This window comes from Anopheles marshallii, chromosome 2 (genome assembly GCF_943734725.1).
Source record: "Anopheles marshallii chromosome 2, idAnoMarsDA_429_01, whole genome shotgun sequence".
Lineage (NCBI taxonomy): Eukaryota > Metazoa > Arthropoda > Insecta > Diptera > Culicidae > Anopheles > Anopheles marshallii.
The window spans coordinates 67,708,294-67,733,862 of record NC_071326.1 but is presented as its reverse complement, the minus strand read 5'-3'; the positions used below and the strand labels follow the sequence as shown (position 1 = coordinate 67,733,862).

General features: G+C 45.0%; 1 protein-coding gene across 1 annotated transcript in view; it reads left to right on the top strand.

Moving 5' to 3' along the window:
* Positions 1-25,374, top strand: part of LOC128710276 (receptor-type guanylate cyclase Gyc76C-like) — a 40,188-nt gene extending 14,814 nt beyond the window's left edge. Inside the window, exons 2-14 of the mRNA XM_053805322.1 lie at positions 11,266-11,948; positions 14,302-14,370; positions 16,438-16,647; positions 17,362-17,516; positions 18,146-18,365; positions 18,777-18,954; positions 19,043-19,239; positions 21,019-21,312; positions 22,111-22,443; positions 22,607-22,772; positions 22,850-23,159; positions 23,231-23,624; positions 23,716-25,374. Of these exons, the coding sequence (XP_053661297.1) occupies positions 11,319-11,948; positions 14,302-14,370; positions 16,438-16,647; positions 17,362-17,516; positions 18,146-18,365; positions 18,777-18,954; positions 19,043-19,239; positions 21,019-21,312; positions 22,111-22,443; positions 22,607-22,772; positions 22,850-23,159; positions 23,231-23,624; positions 23,716-25,374 (4,815 nt within the window). The 5' untranslated portion in view covers positions 11,266-11,318. The remainder of the gene's footprint in view (positions 1-11,265; positions 11,949-14,301; positions 14,371-16,437; positions 16,648-17,361; positions 17,517-18,145; positions 18,366-18,776; positions 18,955-19,042; positions 19,240-21,018; positions 21,313-22,110; positions 22,444-22,606; positions 22,773-22,849; positions 23,160-23,230; positions 23,625-23,715) is intronic.
* Positions 25,375-25,569: the final 195 nt, after the last annotated feature.

Genomic DNA, 25,569 nt, shown 5'->3' with positions numbered 1-25,569 from the left:
CATTTGCAAGTGCTCTGTGGTGATGAGCATCCTTTGACATTTGTAAACGAATGATAAATAAAGCCGGAAGTCGTAGAAGCGCATTGATGACCACTAATGCAAATGTGAACACCTCCCGATTCAACAAATGGTAACCTAATAAAATCGTCTTAATGAAAAAAAAATAATTGAATAAACTTTTGATCACGAACCATTTCTCGATGCACATTTTTTTAAATAATTAATTTGCCAACTGTCGAAATGCAACGCCATCAGCGATGCCACATCAACAGCAAAGAACGTGCTTTATAACCAGACAATAGTGCATTGTGCCTTTTCTTTGCAATTGGATTGGAATGTGTTGTCAATCCGATATACCACGCGCTGTTCGCACCAGCGTATGCCGTCTGCCAATAAGCCGTTTGGAGCTAATAGCCACGAGCATTGCCACCAACAGGACACGGAATTATTGGCTGATGATGGGCAAAACGGATTGAGCTGACTAATGCCGGCAACCCGTGGCCACATCATGCAAACGTGTAGCACAAACGCCAACGCGTACAGTGTGGTACAGATGTTTGCCATATTCGCACTGTTCGGTTGTGTGTGGCGTGGTTTAATTCAATGTACGGCATAGATTTGAATTGAAGATGTCGTTTGAAGAATCGATCTGCTCTCGTTAGATCGTTTTATTGCAAGCTATTCGTTCCACGCTTAATTAACACTGATTCAACCCGGAGGGCGGGAGGGGGGTCTGTAATAGGGTGCAAAATGGAAGGCCACTGTTCAATCAACAGGTTGTACCGGAAACCGTACCGTCGGCATTTTTCCATGCGTCCTCCGTGTACTTGTGCCATCCTCTGCCGCGACGAGACCTTCGTTCGCGCGCGCTTCATTGATTAACACAGTGCGCACACACTGCTGCCCGGTGGCCCGGTGGAGATCATTGCATCCTTCCCGACGGTCTCAATGATTGATTAAACAGCGCTACCTCCGGTCGGTTCAACTTTGTTCGATGCGGCGAAACTCATCTGGCAGCGGGCCAAAGAGATTCGTATGGGTCTTCCGCCGGCAATGTTTGCACTAAATTTCATTTTCCTTCCGAGCACCACCCGGAACGGGGTGGTGCACCCCGTCATCACCAATTAAGTGTAGACAATAGGCGATGGGGTAGAAGCAGAAGGTGGTGAGAAGGTTTATGTGTGTGTGTGTGTGTGCGAGTGAGAGAGATGTGTACCGTTTAGTAGAAGACCGATTGACAATTTAATTTTGAACACGACGCCATTCGTATGCTGCAGTTCTGTTATACACTGATGGCACTGATTTGATCGAGATTGAATGATGAGTAAATATGTCAATAGAAAAGTATTGACATTCGGAAAAGCAATTGAATTAGCTGATCGACATCAATTTAGGTGTATTACTATTAATATTTATTACATTTTTATCGATCGAGATTGTTGTACGAACGTTAGAGAAAATGGTCAAGAATGATGGCTTTTATTAAATTTATTATGCTTTGCTATAGAAAATTGAATTATTTGTCTTTTTTTACTAACATGTTCACTATGAACTGCAACATGTTGACTCATAATGCAAAACCTTTTTCTAGTCCCACCATATGTATATTAAAATCTCTCCACTTATTTTCTGTAGATCATTGATGGTTGTAACGTCTACTTTTTCTCGAGGCAAAGTATATTTGTTGCAAACGTAATTCGGCTTTAGTAAATTATATTTTTGTGCTTAAAATTTGCACTTAATTCAAGAGAATATACAAAATTGAATTTATTTTTAGCTATTACGTCATTTCTCCTTCCAATTGTCTGATAAAGAACGTAGCGTAAGGGAACAAAATCACGATCTATCACGCTCGGGCAGGGCACCATGGCATGCATTGAACCGCATCGCAGACCTGTACCATTCATGCAACTCCAACGATGTAATAACCGTAGAATGGGGGAGGGGGGAGGTGGTTATTCGACCAGAGGCAGGGACTTAGAAAACTAGCTAAAGAACGTGCAACGATCGGTTGGACACAACGACAACATGATCGTGTGTGCCGGCGATAACTTGCCCGCCTTACTGGCAACTGGTGCGCAATCCAAGGCCAGTTATTTATACGCTATCGGTTGGGCTAAAAATAGCTACACTTTTCATAAATTATCTACCCTATTCCTGCCTCCTTCCCCACTGTCGTTCGGTGTGGTGTCTCGTTGTTTGTTAGGGTGCCTTTTGTCACTCTCTCGCACACTTTCGACACTTCGCGAGTTGCTTGGCCAACTTGTTTGTATAGCAGGGGGGGAGCCTACGGGGAAGTGGAGGCAGACCTTTTGATTGAAGTATAGAAAATGGAGACGATTCTGTGCGGGTTGTTCTACGCGGCAAGATGCTTGGGCCAGTGGTACGCTTAACCACCAACGGAACGAGCTGCAGCATGGTGGGCTTTCGAGTGCTGGCAAGATTCTCCAAAGTCTACGTACGGCACACAAGAGGTCGATCTTCGAATCGTGTTGGTCCGGTACCGCTTCGAAACGGAACGTGCTGAACGCCATGATTTAAGGCTGAAAGAGGGCGCTCGGTGAGCTGAAGAGGGATCCACGGTTATGGAAGTATGGGATCGTGCGTAAAAGAACGCAATGCAATGTCGTGTTCATTCGCGGCTCATCAGAATAAATTAAACTACTCAATAGCATTGCGATCGTGGAATGGTAGAAGCAACAAAAGTAGGAAGAGATTGGAAATAAAGCACCGGGTGCGAGTGTGCAGAAGCCACAGCGAGGGAGCTCAGTTTACGTCGCGACATTGCTCGTTGTAAGGTACGTGCTTTGTTTCTGTCTGTGTGGTTTCAGATTTTCGGTGACGAAGTCACTTTAATGAACTGAGGTAACTGAGAATTTGTTGCCGGATTCAGTTACCCTGTTGCGGACGCACAACAATGACGGTCGCTGTGTGACTATGTACTTCAATAACCACTGGCAACCTAACCTAATTCAGCAATAGACGCTTTTGTTATTCCTTTGTTTTCATTTAATTACTTATATTTCTAGCCGCTGAATTAAATTATTGTGGATATAAAATTTAAAAACTGAACATTTTAAGTTAGGTTAGGTTTCAAAATTAGTGTTGAAGATTTCCCAACCATAATTGCTCTGAGTCATCTGACTCCAAAAGACAATCTTTCCCAAGCTTTTATGCAATAATTTAATTAGAATAATGTATGGAAGTTGGATCACTTTAGCGTTTGATCACTAAAATCAGATTTCAATTATTCAGTACTAGCCATAAGTACTTGTTCGACTTAAGTTGGCTAAGAGTTAATCGGTGATCTAAAAAAAACCATGCGGAGAATAATTCTACACAAATTATTAAAGACCCTTTAATTTAATTTGCCGGTGAGATTCAGAATGTTGGAATTTAAAAATAAACATGTAAAACAACTTTAAAAACCACTTCCGCTTGTTAAGCCGAGTGTTTTGTACGGTGGCCGCCAGTGCCAGTTCTGTAACAACAATCGAACGATTGGATGAAGTGTTGAAACCCTCCGAAGTGAAAAGAACAAACGAGAAAGAGTGGAAAACAACACGATCGTACCGGGGAGGCTGCAAACATGCGAATGGCAGCAATGCAGTGCGTCGATCTCGTTCCATCCATCATGTGCGCGGGGCAAGTCCAGCAACCGGTTGATCCGGTAGTCACGACCGGCGGTTTCGGTGTGGCTATTTTTAGAACGGAAAATAATATTTATTTATTTACTGATACTGTTGTCTGACGGTTGCGTGTGTGTGTGTGTGCATGCGCGGTTGTATGTGTGCCTCCCGCATTGCATTGTTATTGGGGTACGGAACAAAAAGGGGCCGCACGAGTGGCGACCTGTTGCTGGAGTAAAACAGAAAGAAACGTCCGATTTACAATATATCATCCACAACGGCTGGCGTCGTCCTCCAGCGTAGCCGTCGTCGTGTCCGAATGATTAACGTTTGCCGATGATGGGAACCTTTTGTTGCATTGTGGCCCCTGCCGCGCCACGCACAAACGGGGACTGCCGGAACGGGAGATTGCCGCCGTCGATCGTTGGTAGATGCGTACGAACCGTACGCACGTAGCTTGGAGTTTTATGCAAAGCGCGTAAAACCTTTGGTGTCGAATGTTTTCTGGGACACGGTTCGCGGTAACGTTATAATGGAACCTTCGGAAAAGGTGTGTGTACTAACAGTGATGTGTGTATTTACTGGAACACCAAATGGGATCATGGAAGAACATCTTGGACATTCCTCATCACCATAAACGCGCCCTTCTTCCTAATATTGATAAACTGATGATTATATCAGGTCTGGTTACCGTTACATACAACAAAGCACCTATCAAGCTTTGGTACTTTTGCTTTGCTTTGGAATAATGATGATAATGATGGGGGAATCATGATGTTTTCAAAAAGCACTATATATTTCACTCGCAGTAGTTTGATTCTTAAAAATCGGTAGTTGGCTAACTACAAGGAATTGAAGTATATTCGACTTCGCAATTCGATTCTTTTTCCGCCAGTTATTTGCCTTTGCACTTCGAGAATAGGAATCACAACCACTTCCCACAAATCGTCCCGTTCTAATAAATTATGGATTTCTACCTTCCTATTGTTCCAATTCGGTCCGATTTATTTCGGGAAATTCACCTTGACTTCCGACATTTTCAATTATTCTTCTTGCTCAGCAAACGCAACCGAGCCAACACACGGCAAACCACTCTCTCTCTCTCTCTCTTCTTGGGATAACGACCTAGTAGGTCATGCCTGTCATTTTTGGCTTACTAGACTTAATGTTACCACTTAGCTGGATAGTCAGTCCATGCTATGAGGGATTGGTCTGGTTGGGATTTTGGTCCGGTCCGTTCATATAAAGACTGGCGCTGCTACCATCATGCAATCGGGCCGTCCCTTTCATGCCACTGCAAACCAATATAAAACGAATTTCCCAGGCCTTTTAACGATAGATTCTGAGTTTCACGCCTGCATCAATAGCCCTTTTTATATAACCTTCTCTAGAGGCTTCTTGATATCTTGCTTGATATTCCAACAGTTTTGCGATATGATAATGAAGCGTTAAATGTGTTTGAAAGTAATTACTCATGAATCGATGGTTTGTCTTGACAAATTTTCGTGCAACCCATTTTCGATGGATCTTCGCTTGTTTGTTTGCTTGTACAGCTGTGTTGAAATGGGAACTAGCCCACACAAAATGGCAAAACAAAACAAAACAGAGCACACACGTCCGCATCGTAAAGAAACGTCACCAGGCACGGGCGATATTTGTAGCGCACCTTCATTTCATATTCCTGTCAACGACACGCGGGAACCCACAAAACGGATCTCCCGATCGCCGCGGCAAACCGAAAACAATAGTGACCGTGTGTACCGTGGTGTACGGAATTTGACCAGCAGCGCAAAACTCGCACCCGCACGTAGTGTCTGCAAGGATGTGTGGGGAAAGCGTCGCCGATGCTGTGCTGTTGCCGTCCCGAGTGGATTTACATAGAGAGATCGCGCGCGGCCGCACAGCGCAACGTACTCTATTGTCGTTGGTGATTGATGGGTGATTCGTGAAGGAAATCTTGATATTGTAGTGTGATATTGTGCGTTTTTGTTCGGTTTGGCAGAACAAGGGTAGGGGTTTGACTTGACTGTAGGTCTGTTGGCAGTGTAGTACCGATACTCCACCGATACGGGGATGGATGCGCAGCCTCTAGAAAGATGACATAGACTCTCCATTCCTTACCCAAATTCTTGGGAGGATGGGTGACATGACTAAATTAAGGGGAGTGAGAGTAGTCAGCGTCTGCTCTCCATGTCAAGGGCGGTTGACGCTCACTTTGGTCCTGGATTGCAACGGGATTTTAAACAACTGGAAAGTGTAGGCCCGACTTAAATAAATAAATACTTCGTGTCCGGTTTGTGTGAGCTTCGTGTGCTTATTCGGTTAATTTTTCGATTTTGCCGATGACGGTATTGTCCGTGTTGGGGCTATTGTTTATGGTGTTGTAGATATGAGACTACGTCCCTCTTTTCTGACATCACCTTCTGTGTTCGTCGTTGACCGAGCCGTGACGGGGGTAAAACAAAACAGACAACAAATAGGTTTAGATGGACTACAAGCATACACCTGTCAGTCTGCCTCCCTGTTTGTGGTTTTGGCGTTACCTTCGAACGCGACTGACTCCTCGTCGGCTTATTGTGGCACTACATCAAACAATTTAGTAGATAATAAGGGATGGCCTACAAAGGGATATGGGAAAAAATGGAAATTAAGGATAGGATTCAAAGGATAAGTCTGCTATCTCGCGCAAAGCAGAAAATGAGTCTCATGAACTTGAGGTCCCTACCTGCCAAAATGTCGCGTATTGGAGTACCTGGGAGTCTTCTGAATACCACGACCTCATCCAACAAGGAAAGTTTGGCGGAAACTCCACGCAGGACCACAGCAGGTGGTCCACATCGTGAAATCCTGCACCGTCACACACCTTTGACGTTGCCAGATTAATACGCTGTCCATCCGATGCGACATGAGTTGGGACATCACCGGAAAGAATGTACGACCTACAGAGAGCCCACAAAACCAAGGCCGCAGAGACACTTGCGGGGAGTGATCGAGAAAAGGAATCTCCCCGATTCGGCCGCATATGTTAGACAGGAAATAAAGCCAACTATATAACTTAAAGTTTTAAGCTTAATATAGTTTTAATGATTGTTTTCGCGTCTAGTTTCGATCATTTTGTGACGTCAAACAGGTTGATGATCATCTAGCGGATAATTACCACACAACGGTTCAAGCAAATGGTTCTCAATTAATGATACATTTGAAGTATTTTTTTTTGTATAAACTGAAGTGGTAATAACGATGTGATTGTGCATTAGTTAATGATCTTTTGAAAGGTTCCAGATCATAGGTAATTTTATTACATTTGCTTGTTGCTGTATGTAGCAATATTAGTAAGTGAGGTAATTAATAACGAAATGAATAACACAATAGCAACAGTGGCAAACAAACAGACTGTTTGGACGAGTAAAAAAAAAAAGAAACATTTATGAATTTGTTTGCATTGACTGCTGCCCAGCTTGTGGGTTATACAAGCAAAACATATAGAGAAACAGAAAAAACACGCACACACACAACCTCTTTCTCATACTTTCTTACCTTTTGCCGAAGAATTCAAGAAATGAGAAAAAATATCCCGAATGGACGCCCTTCAGTTTTCGGGAGGAAATGTTATTTTTATAAATCCGGTTTTTAGCTTCTGGTCCGATCTGGTGCTGTTGCCCGATGCTGCAACGTGCCCGGCCTTTGTATGCCCCAGGGCTGTAAAGAACTGCCTGCGTCCCATTCCTGTAGCGCTGACGTCGGCAGCGCTACATCAACGTGTTTCGAATTTTAGCGGTCATTGATGATTGTCGCCGGCGTGCCATTTCGTGGTCATGGCAACGGAGCCAAATAGCCATTCCTGCTTTGCTTTGTTTTGTTTTCGGACACAGTGGAACGTCGAACCGGCATCGCGCATACAGTGTGGTGCGTATTTGTTGTGGACGATTATTATGTTTTTATTGAGGTAGTGTTTTTCTGGGCGCGTCTCAATCGTGTTGACATTGTTTTACGTGGGGTTTAAGTATTTAACAATTGACTTTTTTTTGTAAGAGATTACACCATTTTATTTTTCTCAAGGATACTAAAAAGCATATAAAGACACTACCAAAACAACGCTGTTTGATTTGACATTTGTTAAAGCTTGTTTTCACTAACGCCGTCTAGCGGGATTCCGCAATAGTTCCAATAATATACAGTCAAGCCTTTCTAAGGTAATTTCTCTTAAAGATAGTAAATCTCTCTAAAATGAGCAGTTTTGACTGTTTTTGAACTTGGTTTTCAATACATTTTATATCTCTCAAATTCTCCCTAACATCACTTTCTCTAAGCCGCACCTGATGTTTGTACACCAATGTCTCACTAAGCTAAGGCTGTTCGTGATGGTTGCGTTTACAAAGCGTGGTTGAATATTTTTGCCATACATAAATAGTGTACCATCCCATTGTGTTTGCTGCCCAAAGCTGCCATGCTCTCTAAGATCGCGGTCCCTTCATCTAGCAGGTTAGGGAGACTTGACTGTGATTTTTTTTGTTGTTTTGGGAAATAATTGCAAAATTTTGCTACCCCCATTACATAATTCCCCTTATCCTCATTGAGGCCAGCCAGGGTGTACCAGAGAACCGATTTCCTCACTCCCCATCCTCCTCCCCTCCCTCTTCCGCCAAACAAAAAAACACTGTCTCAAAATGCGTTAAAAATGTCACCGGAACAAATACCCGAAATTCGATAAAGTCGGGTCAGGTTTTTCCATTAGTCTTCCCACCCTCCGAGCGCCGGCGGCAGTTAATCACCGTTACGTGTGAAACTTGTCGAAATGTGCGTGCACAGCACACCCGATGGGTCAAGGTTGCCGTTCTGGCCGGCACAGGATGAACGGGGTTGGAATGTTGTTGTCGGATGTGTTTATTCAGTGCCAAGGGTGGTACGCGTGTTGTACTGCGCTGTCCTGCCGTGTTGGAAGCAATATTCCGTTGATTTTGTTTATTTTATGTATCTACAACGATGAACAGAAGGGATAGAGACAAAGAGAGAAAGAGAAAGCGAGAGGAAGAGACAATATTTGAACAGTTAAAATAATATTTTCTCTCACGAGAACTAATTGAATAATTAATCTTGTTTTATTGAAAAAAAAAATCTTCTCCTTTTCTGTTTGTGGTGAAAAGTGCGCTGTGGAAAACGGTGGAATAGTCAGCAATGAAAATATTTTACGATCAACTTTACGGTGTTTAACTCAACCGTGTTTGTGTTTTTAATACCATGAACAGTAAACATCATAAAACGCTCGGTTTCGTGCCCCCGTATCGTCTGAGGCGGAAAGTTGTGTTGGTATTTTTCCATATGACAGCGAAGCTTTCACGTTGTACGATTCAACAGACGCGTGGGTGTTTTGAAAGATAAATTGGCCTTACAGGATGTATGTTTTATTATTTTCACTACGAGATTGTACGAGCATTCGCCCGTACCAAAAATCACTGCACGTCTTGACGCACACGCACTCACAGGAGGCTCTTGCGTGCGTACAGCTCCTTGGCTCCCACGGGCATTCAGCCCGTAACTTCAAAGGATTGCTCTTATCTACGCCGAATGTTTCCTTAATCGCAAAATTTGCATAATCCGGCTCGACTTACATCGGTTGTAATTGAACCCCCAATGATAATTTTGTGCGAATATTCGGTGTTCCCTTACCAGTAGGGATGAATCGTCAATTCCAGGTGATGCCGGGTTGGGTGAAACGATCCCAACGAAAGGTGTGCCAACCGGGTGAAAGAGGATTATTTTGATGCTTTGGTATTTATCCTTTAGCATTGTATTGATCTTTAAACGCTCCCCACACTGTCAGTGCTCAAGTGCTGCCAATGGTCGAGTTACAAACAATCTGTTCTGTTCAACTTTACCGTTGGTGTTACAGTTTTCCATCAATGTTTGTAATTTTGGTGGATAACTTTTCATCAGCACAAAAATAATAAACGCTTCTGGAGGGGATTTGGCGATGATGGTGATAATCGGCCGAGTAGCCGAGGCCATCAAAAGTTTTAGATTGGAGTTTTGAAGATGGATTATTAAGTGCGGATCGGTCCTTGCGACACGAATCGCCACTTGGTGGATTTACCGTGGTGCAAAATCGTTTTCATTTGGCTATTGATAACGTTTTTTTTGCTGAGCATAAGTTAGAATAAATGACATTTATTGCTCGATTCATACATTGGTGGAAGGGATGGTTAGGCAAAGGTTAGTCATGGTCGTGGTAGACGAAAGCTTTAAGAATCTCGTTATGTAACCGATACTTGTGGTGTGATAACATAAGCAAACACATAAACAATAGACTCTCCTTTCATACAATGTTTGAAAATAATAATTAAATAATGTTAAATTGAAAACATTATTAGAATATTTAATGATCTTCTTCTTCGTCTACTTCTTCTAATTTTAGAATTAATGTTAATGTAATAATATTTAATTATTTTAGATAATTATACTAATGTTTGCCACACAGTCATACTTTTTTCTAAACATGTGCACAAATCATAAACCATTGGACGTACACATTTAATTTCGGGAATTAAAACAGCACCTCCATTACGGTAGGTAAGAGTGAGAGTGCCGTCCACGTGATGGCGTTAAGCAGTGTGCTACTATTTGCCAACGGATGACATTTGATCGAATAATCATCCAGGCACGTGACCTAGCCGGGCGATGGGGTGAGGTGAGAACAGCGCACACGATACGTTCTAACAGTGCTTGTGCGGAAACCCCTGGGCAGCCTTTCACCGAGAAGCCGTGTGTTCGTTCCGAGCATAACTCTCGATGGACGACGAACTATGAATCTCGGCAGCTCCACATGCATTTGCACGCGCATCCATTTAGCTCCATCATGAGGCGGGTTTTGACGCGAGTTCTAAGGATGGGAGGGTGAATTTGCCACTGGCGTTAGAGTTATGCATCTCTGTTGTGCAACCGGTTGCCGATTGATAAGTAAATCGAGAGCTTTTGAACAGTGGCTATGTGTTTAAATTGCGTCCAAATAATTGAAGCATTTAAATAGTAAATCACTTTAATATACTTCAGCTTAAACAGTCGCAACTCTCTACCTTTATTACTGCCATAAGTTTATAATAACTTATCCATCAAACCCGATAGTACCAGCACCGAACCTGCTGGAATGGAAGCTGATTAATTACGATTTTCACCCAAACGTCCTGTGGGTTACCTGCGCTTTGGGGTCCTGTTTCATGCCGCACACTGGATCGCTAACGAGAGCTGAAAGATTACAGAGCCGCCTAACATAATTAGATGCATGAGTGAGCGAATCAAAAACGCTTTCTTCATGCGAAGGTTATTTCGCGTTGCTAGTTAGTGTAATTCCCGTACCGCCACCATGGTTTAGTTCGCCGCACGCTTTGGTTACGTACGGCGATGTACTTTGACTTTTGATTCATCGGTGGATTAGACGGTCGAAAGGTTGGAATGTATTCCCCGGCGGTGGCCTTAAACATTAAATAGGGGAATGTAGTGTAGGAAATGAGCAAATTAGAGGGGTGTTGAAGCGACTCAACCCTTAAAGGTTGGCTTTAAGTGTGCTAAGCGTCTTTAAACGTTGATAATACCTTCTTTCATCGATTGCTAAACGAATTCTGTTCGATTTTCTCTTCCACAGCCGGTGTTCGAAATCGGTTGGAGTCGCGCTGATCGGCCCCATTCGAGGGGGCCATGACGCGTTGGCCCGTCCTACTGCTTGCACTGCTCTCGGTGGCGTTCGGTCATGTCCCGGCCGTGGTGGCCCTGAATTCCGGCCCGAATGGTGCCGGTATCGGTCTCACGCCGAGCGGCGGTTCCGGCGGCTCCGGGAGCCCGACCGTCCCCGAAGCGTCTGCATCCTCGGCCCTACCGCTCTATCATGACCCGTATCAACCTCAGTCACTGCTGCTTCAGCATCAGTCATCCACCCAGCAGCAGCAGCAGCAGCAGCAAACGCACTCGTCCGGCTCGTACATTACGAAGATGCCGGAGAACTCACCGGACCAGAAGTTCCGCAACAATCGGACGGTGCTGACGCTCGGCTATCTGACCGCGGTCAAGGGTGATCTGATCGACAAGCAGGGCCTCACCATCTCGGGCGCCCTCACGATGGCCCTGGACGAGATCAACAACGATCCGGAGCTGCTGCCGAACGTGACGCTCGCCCTGCGGTGGAACGATACGCGCGGCGAAACGGTTGTCGCCACACGTGTCATCACCGAGATGATTTGTGATGGTGTGGCCGCATTCTTCGGACCAGAGGGTACCTGCCAGACCGAAGCGATCGTTTCACAGAGTCGCGACATACCAATGATCTCGTATGTAAGTATGCCGAAAATAGTGAAAGTAACTCTTAATATATACAATCAGTTAGTTAATATCGTCCCAGTTCTTCTGTTTGGTTTTTTAAAAAGTGCGAAGGGCAGCGTTTTATTGTTAAATAGTTTTATTTGAGGATTTTTGTTTAGTAATTAGTTGACTGGTTAAGCTCGTTCACAGTGCGTTCAATTCTTTAGCATACTGCTGATGTAAAACGTATCATACAATCAGAATAATGATAAATACAGGGTTTACACAGCAAATCGGTCAGCGTAAACATACTATGACATTGAGTACTTTGAATCGGTCACCGTAAATACCTGATTTGGTCGTTACGTTTTCTTTTGATTCTGGTTTATCAAATTGGCTCCAGAGATCCAAGGTGAAATAATTGTTGTGATTTCATTTACAATTGGTAAAATTATAATTTTTAATGTTAAAAATGACAAAATACAACATTTTTTTTTATTCAGCGCAATTATACAAATAGTATCCAGTGTATTATTATCTCATTTGTTTTGAATTCTCTAGTATATCTGGGTTTGTTAAATTATATTTTTTAATATTAACCATTAAAAATTTTATTTTTAATCAGGTACGTTTAATCAGGTTAATAGGTTTTAACTTAAATAAGGTATTTACGGTGACCGATTCAAAGTTCTCAATGCCATTGCTAGCTTTACGGTGGCAAAGTGACGGTTGAGGACGACATTTAGTGGATTTACCAATGTCGTGAGTGTAAGAAGACAATAGCCTATCTTTTAACCAATTTTACAGAACGGATGTCACATTTGACAGAACGGATGAAATCATTGACACACGCATTCACAGATAACACAGATAATAATACAAAAAACGATTTTAGTAGAACTTATAAGCAGCTGCTTCCAAAATTTAGTCGTCAATTTACATGGGATGAGTCCACCTGGTCTTCATACACAATGGGATTTACGATGCCCGATTGGCTGTGTAAACCCTGCATATGTGCAAATAAGTTTCAAGCGGGTTTTCGGAAGATGTCACTCATATTTTGGATCTTCTGCCCGTAATGTAATGAATTCTTATTTCTTTTAAACTCTGGCAACTTACTTGCACACCTTATATGCTTAAATAAATCCTAATCTGGTAGCTTTAGTATTCTTAACACCTAATTAATTTCATTCTTCATTTCATTGAGTGCTTTTCACAAAGTATGTTTAATAATCTTCGTCATCCTGCACGATAGTGATGGTGACTTTCGACTTGCGCTGACGATGATTTACGCGTTCAAAGCGTTTTTTTCTAATCAGTGGATGCATTCTTCACATTAATGCAACCCATCTGCCTACAGTTACTTTACTTTCATCATCAACACCGATTGCATCGACCGATAAGGCGTGCAAAACTAAAATAAAAAATTGATTCGACCTTTCGCTTGTTTGTACTTGACATGACGTGGCTTTAACGATGCTGTCACGAGCGGCAGCGGTTGGACTGCAGTGACGGCGCACACGTCCTATCTAGCCCTATCTAAGCATCTTCACTCACCGTAGTTGACCCTTTTGCGCCCGGGGCTGACTGCATCAAGAACAATGTCGAAAAGTGTCGCACGAAATGAATAATGTCGCTCTAAAAATAACACCAGCCTGTTGTGTTTGCACCATGGGCATCTGGAAGTGTATTTCATGCGCTGCCACACGGACGCGTCAAATGTGTGTTTGAACGGGCGGAACGGTCATCGATAAGTGAGGAGAAAGATGAATTGGTTCATAAACGCAGTGCCGCTGAGTGCATTCGATCCGTTCGGTCCACACAGTGGTGGTGCTGTTTGATTGGGTGGCTGGTTGCTGGATGACAGTGGTGGACGTCTTCCTGCATAATTATCAGCATTCTTGTGCGTTCGATCGAGCGACAGTTGCTTTGTGTTGGTGTTTTTACCCTGGCAAGGCGCAGTGAAGCATTCGGTTATGGTAATTGATGATTGCTAATTAACTCTGCTGAATAGTAAATACCGTCGCTGTTTTCTGTCACCGAGAATATCGTGCTGCGTGACATAGATATGGGATCGGTGATGATCTTTTGATTGGAAACGGACACTGGTTATGGTACCTGGTTTAATGCTTGATTATGCAACTTTGTATTGTATTTTATTTTACTGAACTTACCAAGCTCACGGGTCGAAAGTTAACATCCATTTCACGTATTTCGTTATTATTATGAATGTTTTATTTAATGTAGCTGTTTTGTCATCGGTTTTACTTTTTATAACACACTTTCTTAAGTCATATTTTTGTTTTAACAAACTTCGACTCATTCACAGCTTTAGTTAATGTGGCGAATAAAATCTAACAACGTCCACTTTTGCCTTTATTTGCAGAGATGTTCCGAGCTGCAACGCAGCTCACCAATTCCTACCTTCGCCCGAACCGAGCCACCCGATACTCAGGTACGTGAAAATGGGGTGTTTCTGTTTGCATTTGATTCTCCTAGCTGTGGGACACATTTTCCTTCCTACTCGCTGATGGTAACGGCAATTTTCCCCCCACAAATGGGCAATATTCATTGCAAGAAAAAGGTAATGCACCAAACAGCACCAGGGGTTGTGTGTAATTGAAACGAGATGCTGCTAGGATGCTCTAAATCGTAATGTTTGCGCTAGAAAACAGCTTGTGACAAGGTTGTGTTTTAGTTGCTACGTTACGACGCTGTCCTAAATCAACAAATTTACCAATCCTGCTCGGTGATGTACCTTGTCTAAGATTTAAAGTAAATTAAAATCTACAAACCAACATAGACAAAACGTTAGATAATTCACGAAATGGTTCGTCTTCGTACGCTATCAGCAGAACGTTGTGCGTTCATCCTCCTCAAAAAAAAAGCTGGATACTCAAAGCGAATGGTGAAAACCAATCCCGAAACGTCAAACCAATCTAACGGAAGCGTGTACTTAGCATATTGATCGATTTGCCTGCGTTTGAAAGTGGAGCGAAAGAAACACCTTCACGGAAGAAGAAAATGTAATTAAACCACTCTGTCAGCGAAGATCTTTTTAATCTGTTTCGTTTTTTTTTCTGCCAATACGAGAGCGTTTCCGATTACCCCGATTCGCCCGGTTGACTCACTGTGCAGCCGGCAAATTGGGGTACAAATATTTCCTGTCGGGCAAAAGGGCGCAAACTGGTGGCGTTCAATTTCGCTGACACCATGGACCAGCGGCACGGTTTGTTTTATTTTCGCTGCTTCAATGGAAGCCCACCACTTGTTGCTTCGGGTGCCGGTAACCGGCACACATGTCAGCAAATTTCTTCCTGTAAGCGTTCCTCTAAAAATAATACTTCCGTCCGTGGTGTTTTTGGAAGGTGAAACGGCGACCAGTGGCCGTCGGTGTGATGACATTTGCAGTAACAGTAGCAAAAACGAAGCGTTTGCAAATTAGCGTTGCTCACTCGCGGCAATTATCACTTCCGGATTTCGATTCCAAGAAGGTAAAGTTGATACCACGGAATTTACTGGAGCCTCGTGATCGGAAGTACTGATCCAGCAGCTTTGAAGCTGTTGAATGAATGAAAAATTGCGTGCGTCGGGCGTCGGGCCGTGTGGGCTCATGTTGGTGTCAGGTGGCACGGGTGGCACACGCGCCGGTTTTACGCAGAGGGTCCAATTTCCTGGGCAACTTTTTTTGCTTGTCACGTACGCTTCTCTTGTATGGCAAAAGAAATAATGGAAAAAAATAGGTAAACTGATACCCAAAATACATTTTTTTATTCATTTGAATTACGTCTTGGTTAGATATCGAACGAAATTCAAGTTGCAAACATGATATTCGTTAGTATCCTGGTCACGGCACCATTATAACAAACGCTATTTGGATCGTTTTCGAGCAGTAATTGTAGCGTTTATTATTACATTTCAATACTATATGGTGTTGTGGCTGGTTTTTATTTCAACATGTGATAGTTGGAGTCGGGCTGTGTGCTGTGTTGGAGAATGTGATAGTGATGCCTTTGAGTGATTACCATGCTACCCTCCACTGTGCGAACTCACCTTGACTGCATTTCACATTGAGACGACCAACATATTTATGCTCGGACTCGCTTTGTTGGATGTAAATTATGCTTTATTTTAGGTTTCTTTTCAAGTGCCGAAACTCGTGCAGCTGAACGAAATGCAAACTCCTTGTCTGCAGTAGCTTTTCGTGCAGTTCTTCTGATGTTTGACAGTTCTTGCAGTAACGGATGCACTGCAGCGGCGTAAGGAGTGGACTATTTAAATTCAATTTCATTTCAATTCATCAAACTAGTTTGCAGCCTTTGATAATATGCATCTGTAGCTCTGGTTGACGTGGAATGATAAAATTTCCAAACATAATTTCCTTGCGAAAGGTTAAATGGTCGTCTAATAGGTATCGTGTAATAGACACACAAACGAACAACATCCGCAACATCCATCGCAATTAAATGTTTCGCGTTTACAGAAGCACGGCTAATGCATGTTTCGCATCTCGCTTTTGCAGGTTACCAAATCCATCATCTCCCTGCTGACCTACTACGGCTGGCGCAAGTTCTCCATCATCCACGAGCAGCTGTGGAAGAACGTGGCGACCTCGCTCGAAGCGCAAGCCACCCGCAACAACCTGTCCGTCAACCACGTCGAGATGGTGTTCGACAACTACAAGTGCTGCCAGGACGATATGGACTGCTGCCGTAGTGGATATTGGTACACGGTATTATATTATTACATAAATAATTAAATGTTGTCTAGAGCAGAAAGTTTCGGTTGTTGTTCAACTATCCGCACCATTCAGCCCCGCACGTATTGCACGCATCGCGCCCACTTTGCACCACCCGACAGTAGTACGCCGACGAGTAGTACCGTTGGCCCTTGTTTATGGCAAGGGAATGTTTGTTTTGCTTACGCCCCAGCACGTTTGAATAGGGTTGACGGGTGTCTTTCGATCTGTTCTTTCGGACAGATAACCCTTATCCATTCATTCCGCCTTGCCGCGAGGCAAGCGAGTTAGAGCAACGCATTCCGATGGTTGCTAAATGTTCCCTCGTTTCACGAGCGCGCCAACGGACACGGGATAATTGAATCGGGTTATCCACGGTGGGAGTAGCAAACTTTTATTTCTCACAACCGCAAGGTCTAAATTAAAGTACAATCCAGTTTTATTAATAGGTCTTTTATAAGTTTTTTTCCCTCCCTTTCCCATAGTGGATCTACGTTGAACGAGTGCTTAATTTTGGTTTTAACGTTCACTACAACATTCATTCACTTACTAACATTAATCTCCTACTCCTGCTAATGTATATGAACGGTGTATCGTCCTCTATATGTACTTCAAACCATTTCGTTCACCTCGTATTTCAACGTGTGTGTTTGTTTGTTTTCTTTCTCTCTTCTCTTTTTCGGTTACACTTTCCATGCTCGTTCACAGGTCATACAGAAAACGATGAACAGGACCCGCATCTATGTGTTCCTCGGCAACAGCAATCAGCTCGTTGACATGATGGCCACCATGGACGGTATGCAGCTCTTTGCCAAAGGCGAATATCTCGTAATATCCGCCGACATGATGACTTATTCGCAGAAGTAAGTTGCGTGTGTGTGGTTTTTATCTTCGTGTGTAGGTCAAGCTTACGTAAAAGGGGTCCATTTCGGCAATACGCTTTGCATAGTGCTCTAGAACATATTGCTACATTCCAAACATCGTATGAAAATGGAAGGGATATTATTAAATTTCCAAAACCCCGAACCCCAACCTCACAAACAGCATTTTTATTTGTCTTGCCAGCAGTTTAGGGTGATAGGCTCATTGGGAAAACTTCTCGCCTGCTTCCCTCTACTCTAGTTGGGGGAATTTTATTTTAGTGCTGTCGTGCTTTGGATTGTGCTTCCTTAAAAAAATAATAGGGGTTTCTTTCCACGAGTGCCATGCTCTCTGATTTCAACTTCAGAAGATCTTCAAATTTCTTCTGGTTCAGGCTAACCCATTTCATTTTCAGCCGATGTAGGATTCGCAGGTACGAAACGGGAAGATACTAGAGAATTTCTTTGTTTAATTTAGTATTTAATTTTGCTCCTATTTTGCTCTTAAGCTAACTGTTTAAATACATTGTTTTATAAAACTATATAATCTTCAATTATTGTAATCAATCAATAATTTTCCACTCTCATGCTAATCATGCCTGTATCTTCATTTCTGTTCTTTCGCTTTGCAGATTGTCGAACAAGTATCTGTGGCGGGCGGAAAAGCCACCGAACGTGCGAAACTGCATGGACCTGCCGGGGCACTTTGAGCGGCGTAGCAAAAGTTTGCTTGTTGTTGTCGCCTCCGAACCCTTGCCCACGTTCGAAGCGTTCACGAACAAAGTGCGCGAGTACACACAGAAGGAGCCGTTCTTCTTCAAGCAACCGTCGCTGTTCCATCAGTTTGTGAAGGTTAATTTCCTCTAACGAATCCAAAGCCCTTAACGCTTTGCTCAATGATGGTGTGCAATGATTTTCTTACGTTTCGTTATTCTGGGTTTCAAAAAAAAAAAAAAAGCGATGCCTTTGTAAAGCCTTTTCCCTTGCGTTGCTGGTATTGAAAATGGTCGGTTTTGGTTGTTCCGAAGTAAGACAAAAAACGTCAAACATTGCATAGCTTCAGGCTGTAACTCATTCCAGCGTAGAATGCCTTTTGATGGATCAAAGCAATCTCTTTGCGGTGGGTTTTGCCGGAGAAGAATTTTTCTTGTTCCCTTTTCGCTCGACAGTAATAGCATATTTACGCCATTTTCTTTGCACATTTGGATAAGGAGTCAGTACTGTTACGCTTATTTGTATCCGTTTTTCCGGTTCACATCACAGTACGTGTCAATTTATGCCGCCTATCTGTACGATTCGGTGAAGCTGTACGCCTGGGCACTGGATAAGCTGCTGAAGGAGGAACAACAGCATCGGCCGTTGACGAGCGACGTGATCCGGGACGTGGCCAGCAACGGTACGAAGATCATTCAAACCATCATCAACAACCGAACGTACCACAGTAAGTGCAAAAACCATCCACTAAGCTGTAAGCGATTGAAAGTGGCGATAATATATCTAAAATGTTTCTCGTTTTGTGCTGTTTGTAGGTGTTGCTGGTGCGACAATTAAGATCGACGAATATGGCGATTCGGAGGGTAACTTTTCCGTGCTGGCACTTAAGCGAGAGTTTTACGAGGAGGCCAACTTTTCTTGCATATACCAGATGCGCCCGGTTGCACACTTTCAGATGCGGCAACCACAACAACTGAACGACACGAACCAGCATCGAAACGATGAAATTCCAGTGAGTGAGTCGTGATTGTTTCCGTACTTACGATTAACTGGGCCGTTAGCTCTGTAGTGTAGACTGGGTAGCAATATCGAATCTCAGTATCGAAGCGTTACCTACCGCGTAACTCATCGTTAGTATCTTAAATAATTTGAATTATTTGAAGGGAACAATTCATTTCACTATGCATTGGTTGTAGGTATTGTGGACATGGAGAACTGGCAGAGGATAGAATGTATGCAAGATCTATTCCTACTGGCATAGTAGTATATTGCTACACGGACACCAAATTTATTAGGAGGAACATGAAACCCGTTGACATGTTCCAGTTCATGCGCATGATGCAAACATTTTGAAAGTATATTATGTCTGTTTAGTGCTGAAATGAAGCGTAAATTATCCAAATAGTCTATTTATTCGCCTGGTTGAATTCCAAACAGCGAACTAATTGTCTTTTGTTACAAATTTAAAGTTTTTATGCTGACCGCACACCGCACCGTGTATTTAATGGTCTACACCGCGCTTCAATTGTTGTGCTGCTAAAGTGCATCAGCAATCACATGCCCAAACTATGCTAGAACGGAAGTTGTATGTAATTTAAAATGTTTTTGCGTTTGTGAAATTAAACACTTTCACGTGCTAAACGTACTTGCTTCGCTTTGCGTCTGGAAGTGAAATACGATAATGAATGTAGTGGCCATGTTGGTTATTTGTTTGTGTGTTTGCTTAGCGTCTCTAATTACAAGTGACGTTGTGTAACGAATGTGCCGAAGACGGCTAGACTTCTATGCAAGTCTATTTGTGGATAGCCCGTAGCTTCCATCCGCAGTCGAATAGAATCAGTTTTTTTATTCTATCCTATTTATTAACAATTGGTTACACTGCTGATTGTCCTGCAACCCACCAGGATTTGATTCATGGACAATGCGCCTTGTTTACTCTCCTCAAGAATTGCTACTATGTGCTGAGTTGCTACCGTGACGTTGATCGTAATCTTGTGCTCAGCAGGATACTCCTCCCAAAGCGCTCCAGATGCGTATCTAGAGACAACCGCAACGCAAGGACAATCAGAAAAAAAGCTCAATATACTCAATCAGTGACTACTTCATTCCGTCAGCGCCAAACCCACCTTACAGACCAAGCACACAAACGAGCGTCCAGTGCCAGCCCTTCCGCACGCTAGCGACAAAGTTGAACGCAAAAGGAAATGACAATTGGCGGAAGGGATCGCCGAATGTAAATGATTGTCCCCGCTCACCCGCACAATGGTACTCATTCGTGGCCGTTGGGGGATTTTGTACGAGTCCTGAAGGATTATCAATTATTTTCAACTCCACTCTCGGGCCACAGCACAACAGGCGAGCAGTAACGAGCTTTGCATTGTCCGAATTCGGTTTCCACGCCGGATTTACTCTTTGGCCGACTGGCGGGTAGTTAAGCTACCCATTGTACCATCGCATCACGCGCAATCAAACGGGGGCTCATTGTAGGTGGTGTGGAAATTATGGATAGGCAAGGAGGGAAAAAAATCCACCGGTTATACAAATCGAAAAGCTTCCGTTCGGTCATGGCCAAAGTAGAATCACTGTCATACTGAGAGGATGATATTTTTTTTTGTTCGGTTAGTCACCGATGCTCTTGTTTCGACATATACGGGTGTACACATATAATCCATCCTTTTCTGCTCCCATTCTAAGCGATCCGTTCTTGCTGGACATTCTGCACGTCATAAATAAATATTCTCCTACCCCATTTCATTGGCTTAACCCACCTCTTCGCGTACGTTCTTTGCAGGAGTTTAAATTGTCCAAGGTTGGGAATGCGATCGACTGGCCCGGATCGGACCGACCGATGGATGAGCCGTCCTGTGGCTTTATGAACGAGCACTGCATGAAAGATGACACCCATATCATGTCGATGGTGGTGGCCGGTGTCCTCGCACTGATACTCTTCTGTGCGGGCGTCATCACGATGAGCATCTATCGCAAATGGAAAATCGAGCTAGAAATCGAGGGTTTGCTGTGGAAGATCGATCCGGGCGACATCAAGGGGTACTTCAACACGGAAATTGTGTCCTCACCGAGCAAGGTAAGTTCGGTTGGTAAATGGGATGCAGGGATGCGGTTACGCTCTCCGGGGCAAGCATATTGGCAGTGAAGTAGCCATTCCAGTTCCTCGCACGTTACATCTCGTTAACGTTTACGGTTAAAACCATGCTTGAAACTGATTGAAAAGTCAACATGCCAAGATGGATTTCGCAGTCGCATTCGCATCGTATAGTGGAAAAGGGCTGCTTTAAATGGTACATAGTGCAAATTAGCTTCCTTGTTGACGTCTGCCTTCAAATCAAACACCATTAGCTGTAAAACATTTTGATACCTTCCATTCCACTGCCATTAGTTTGCACTTTAGCTGGAGGATTTAATGGCATTCGATATGCACAGTGTGCTTTTAGTATTTCGAAAGGTATGAAACATGAAAAGGGGCCTAATTTTGGTTGTTTGATTGAATTTTTCAATTACTGAACGGAAATGGGATATCATTTTATTGCAAAACGGACCAAGTCATTCATTTCATGGGATGCCATGGTTAATTGATGAGTCAAACTGCTCACTGCTCACTCACTTTCATATTCCATTCTACCGGCACACAAATGCATCTGCAAGCGGCTCATTGCACTTGCACTGATATACTTGGAAGCGGTAATAAAACATGATGCATTTGATGAACGATTCCCAATGCTTCCGGGCGTAAAACTCGGCACGTGATGTTCGGCACCGGCCACCGGTATTCGTCGTGAAACTTGTTGCTTCTTTGCTTATTTATCCGTCTTTCCGTTCTCTCGTCCGTTTTTCTTGTGTTTCATCGCCGTTCGACGCCGTACAGCTCAGCCTGGCCAGCGCCCAATCGTTTGGATCGCGGTGCTCGAACCAGGTGTTCACGCCCACCGCCCGCTTCCGGAGTGTGGTGGTGCGCATCAAGGAGCTAAAGTTTTCCCGCCGCAAGGACATCTCGCGCGAAATCATGAAGGAGATGCGACTGCTGCGCGACCTCCGGCACGATAACATCAATAGCTTCATCGGGGCTTGCGTGGAACCGATGCGGATATTACTAGTCACTGATTATTGTGCCAAGGGAAGCCTGTACGATATCATCGAGAACGAGGATATCAAGCTAGATGATTTATTTATTGCATCACTGGTGCATGATTTAATTAAGGTGAGCGAATCGATTCGTTTCGATTTCCAGCACAGCCATCGCGGCAACCAGTACCGGGCACGATGGTAAACGTCCAATTGAGTTTTCGCTAATCTAGTTTCTCGTTCATTCGCTGTGCTCTTGTGTCCTTTATTGGTCCCCGGTGCGTGCTCTCCGTGTACAGGCAATGATCTACATTCACAGTTCAGCTTTAAACTATCACGGTAATTTGAAATCGTCCAACTGTGTCGTGACGTCGCGCTGGATGCTGCAGGTGACGGACTTTGGTTTGCACGATCTTCGCCACTGTGCGGAGAACGAATCGATCGGTGAACATCAGCACTATCGAAGTAAGATCTCATCACTTCACACTTCAAGTGGCATGGCAAACGGGACCCGCTACATCTGTTCTTTATTTTCGTTTTAGATCTGTTCTGGAAGTCGCCGGAGCTGTTGCGTCAACCGAACGCTTACGGTAGCCAGAAGGGGGACGTGTACGCGTTCGCGATCATACTGTTCGAAATCATTGGCCGCAGGGGTCCGTTCGGGTACACCGAGCTGGAACCGAAAGAAATCATCGATCGGGTGAAAGGTTTGCCCGAACCGGGCCGGGAACCGTTCCGGCCCGACATCGAGAGCGTGATCGAGAACGAAAATGTGTCCGACTATGTGATCAACTGCATACGTGACTGCTGGGACGAAAATGCCGATCTGCGGCCCGATTTTCCCAACATTAGGTAAGTGAGGTTCGCCACTGCTAGATCATGCCGGGTGATCGTGCCCTAATCTACGTTTCGTTTTAACGCAGGAATCGGTTAAAGCGTATGCGTGGCGGAAAGTCGAAAAACATCATGGACCAGATGATGGAAATGATGGAAAAGTACGCAAACAACCTGGAGGAGATCGTGCAGGATCGAACGCGGTTGCTGTGCGAGGAGAAGCGCAAGACGGAGGATCTGCTACACCGCATGCTGCCCCAGCCGGTGGCAGAGAAACTGACCAAAGGGCTCGGCGTCGAGCCAGTATCGTATGATTCGGTGACGATCTACTTCAGTGACATTGTTGGTTTTACAGCGATGTCAGCCGAAAGCACACCGTTGCAGGTCGTCAACTTCCTGAACGATCTGTACACGGTGTTCGATCGCATCATCAAGGGTTACGACGTGTACAAGGTGGAAACGATCGGTGACGCGTACATGGTGGTAAGTGTGCAGTTCACATGACATCCTGTTTTGTTTTCGGGTTTTTGGTTTATAATCATGCTTTATCCCACTTTTCCACTTCACTTCACAGGTATCCGGATTGCCAATCACGAATGGAAACCGGCACGTCGGTGAGATCGCTTCGATGGCCCTGGAGCTGCTGCAAGCGGTACGCAGCCACCGGATTGCACATCGGCCTAACGAAACGCTAAAACTGCGCATCGGCATCCATACGGGGCCGGTCGTGGCGGGCGTGGTCGGTCTTACTATGCCGCGCTATTGCCTGTTCGGTGACACAGTCAACACAGCGTCACGCATGGAATCGAACGGGGAGGCACTCAAGATACACATCTCGCAGCAGTGCAAGGATGCGCTCGACACGCTGGGCGGATACGTGATCATCGAGCGGGGTCTGATCGCAATGAAGGGCAAGGGCGAAGTGATGACGTACTGGCTCGAGGCCGCAACGGAACAGGCCATCCAGAAGATTCCGGTGGACGTGCGAGATCTTCCACCACCACTGTTCTGTCGACCACGGCGTAGCCCTAAGATGACGTACGATTCGCGACATCCGAGCATCATCGGACTGCCGGGAGGCGGCATGATCAGCAACATAAGCGGGATGGGGAGCTACATGCCGGGCAGCAGACGTCAATCGTGCGCCCATCGGGTCGGTGTTGGTGGTGGAGCGGATCACGAAAGCAGCTATAGCCTGCAGGGATCCATGTTCGGGCCGATGGTACCGTTGCGTGCCGATTCTCCGCCACCCCGCCGACCAGATCCGGCCGGACGCGAAGGTTCGATAGCGCTGGACGATGCGGATGACGATTCGCAGTGTACGCTGGATCAGCGACCGACTGTCACTAATGCACCCACAGCAACCACAGCGCTCGGCAGCAGTAAAATTGCCTCCAGCGACAACCTGAAGCGAGCGTTATTTGGCAACAGTCCTGGTAAACGGTTGAGTCACAAACTGCGCTCGATTACGTCGGCGGACGATTACAAGCAGCTCTGCAGCAACATGCCAGCTAATGGGGGCCGATCGCCGGAAGCGGCACTGTTACGCGAGAGCCGTTCACTCGATCCCTTCCCCGTCACGATCGAGCCTAGACGTAAGCGTTTGGACGCACTGGCCAAACGCGTACCCCGGCTGGGGAAAACGATTGCCGCACCGTCACGCACCGGTTCGCAGACGTTCGCACCGGCCCCGACAGTTGTGTCCACGATCAGCCACGAATCCATTGTGGACTCCGTCCGGGGACAGCACGACGAACAGCTGCAGCTCGGGTCGGGCAAACTGACCGTCCTGGGCAACGTAAAGTGTCGCGTACCGGAACCGAACAACAGTCACAGTGAGGCGGCATACCACAAATATCTGCACAACAACAACTGCAACGGTTCGATCGGCAATGGGGCAGCGGAAGAGCAGGCCACCTGTCCGCTGCTCACGCGGCAGACGTCTCTCACGACCCCGCAGGAACACGACTGTCCCGGACTGTACACGAACAACAGCAGCAGCAAGCGCTGGTACTCGCTCGAGCATGTCGGCATGCCGGATGAGGATAGCTGTAGCAAAAAGTCCCTGACACGCAGCTCGATCAAATCCTGGCTGGTCGGCTTCATACACGGCAATGGGTTTAAATCGAGCGACAGTTCGCTGCGCAAGGTGGGCGTCCTGCCGGTCGGTGTCGGTGGAGTTACCGGGTTTGGCGAGTTGCAACCAACGCCGGAAAAGGAAAGCATGGTTTGAGGCGTGATTTCGCGACACGGATAACTCGCTTCACCATCCCCCACCCCACCAGTCAAATCCATCCATCTTGCGGGCAACATCCAAAGCAGAAGCTGCAATACAAAACATTTCCCCCTCTCCACCCCTGCACCCCTTTCCCACCCGAACCCGAAAGGTCCCACCAGCTATGGAGGATCTGTTTTAAACCGGCTTACC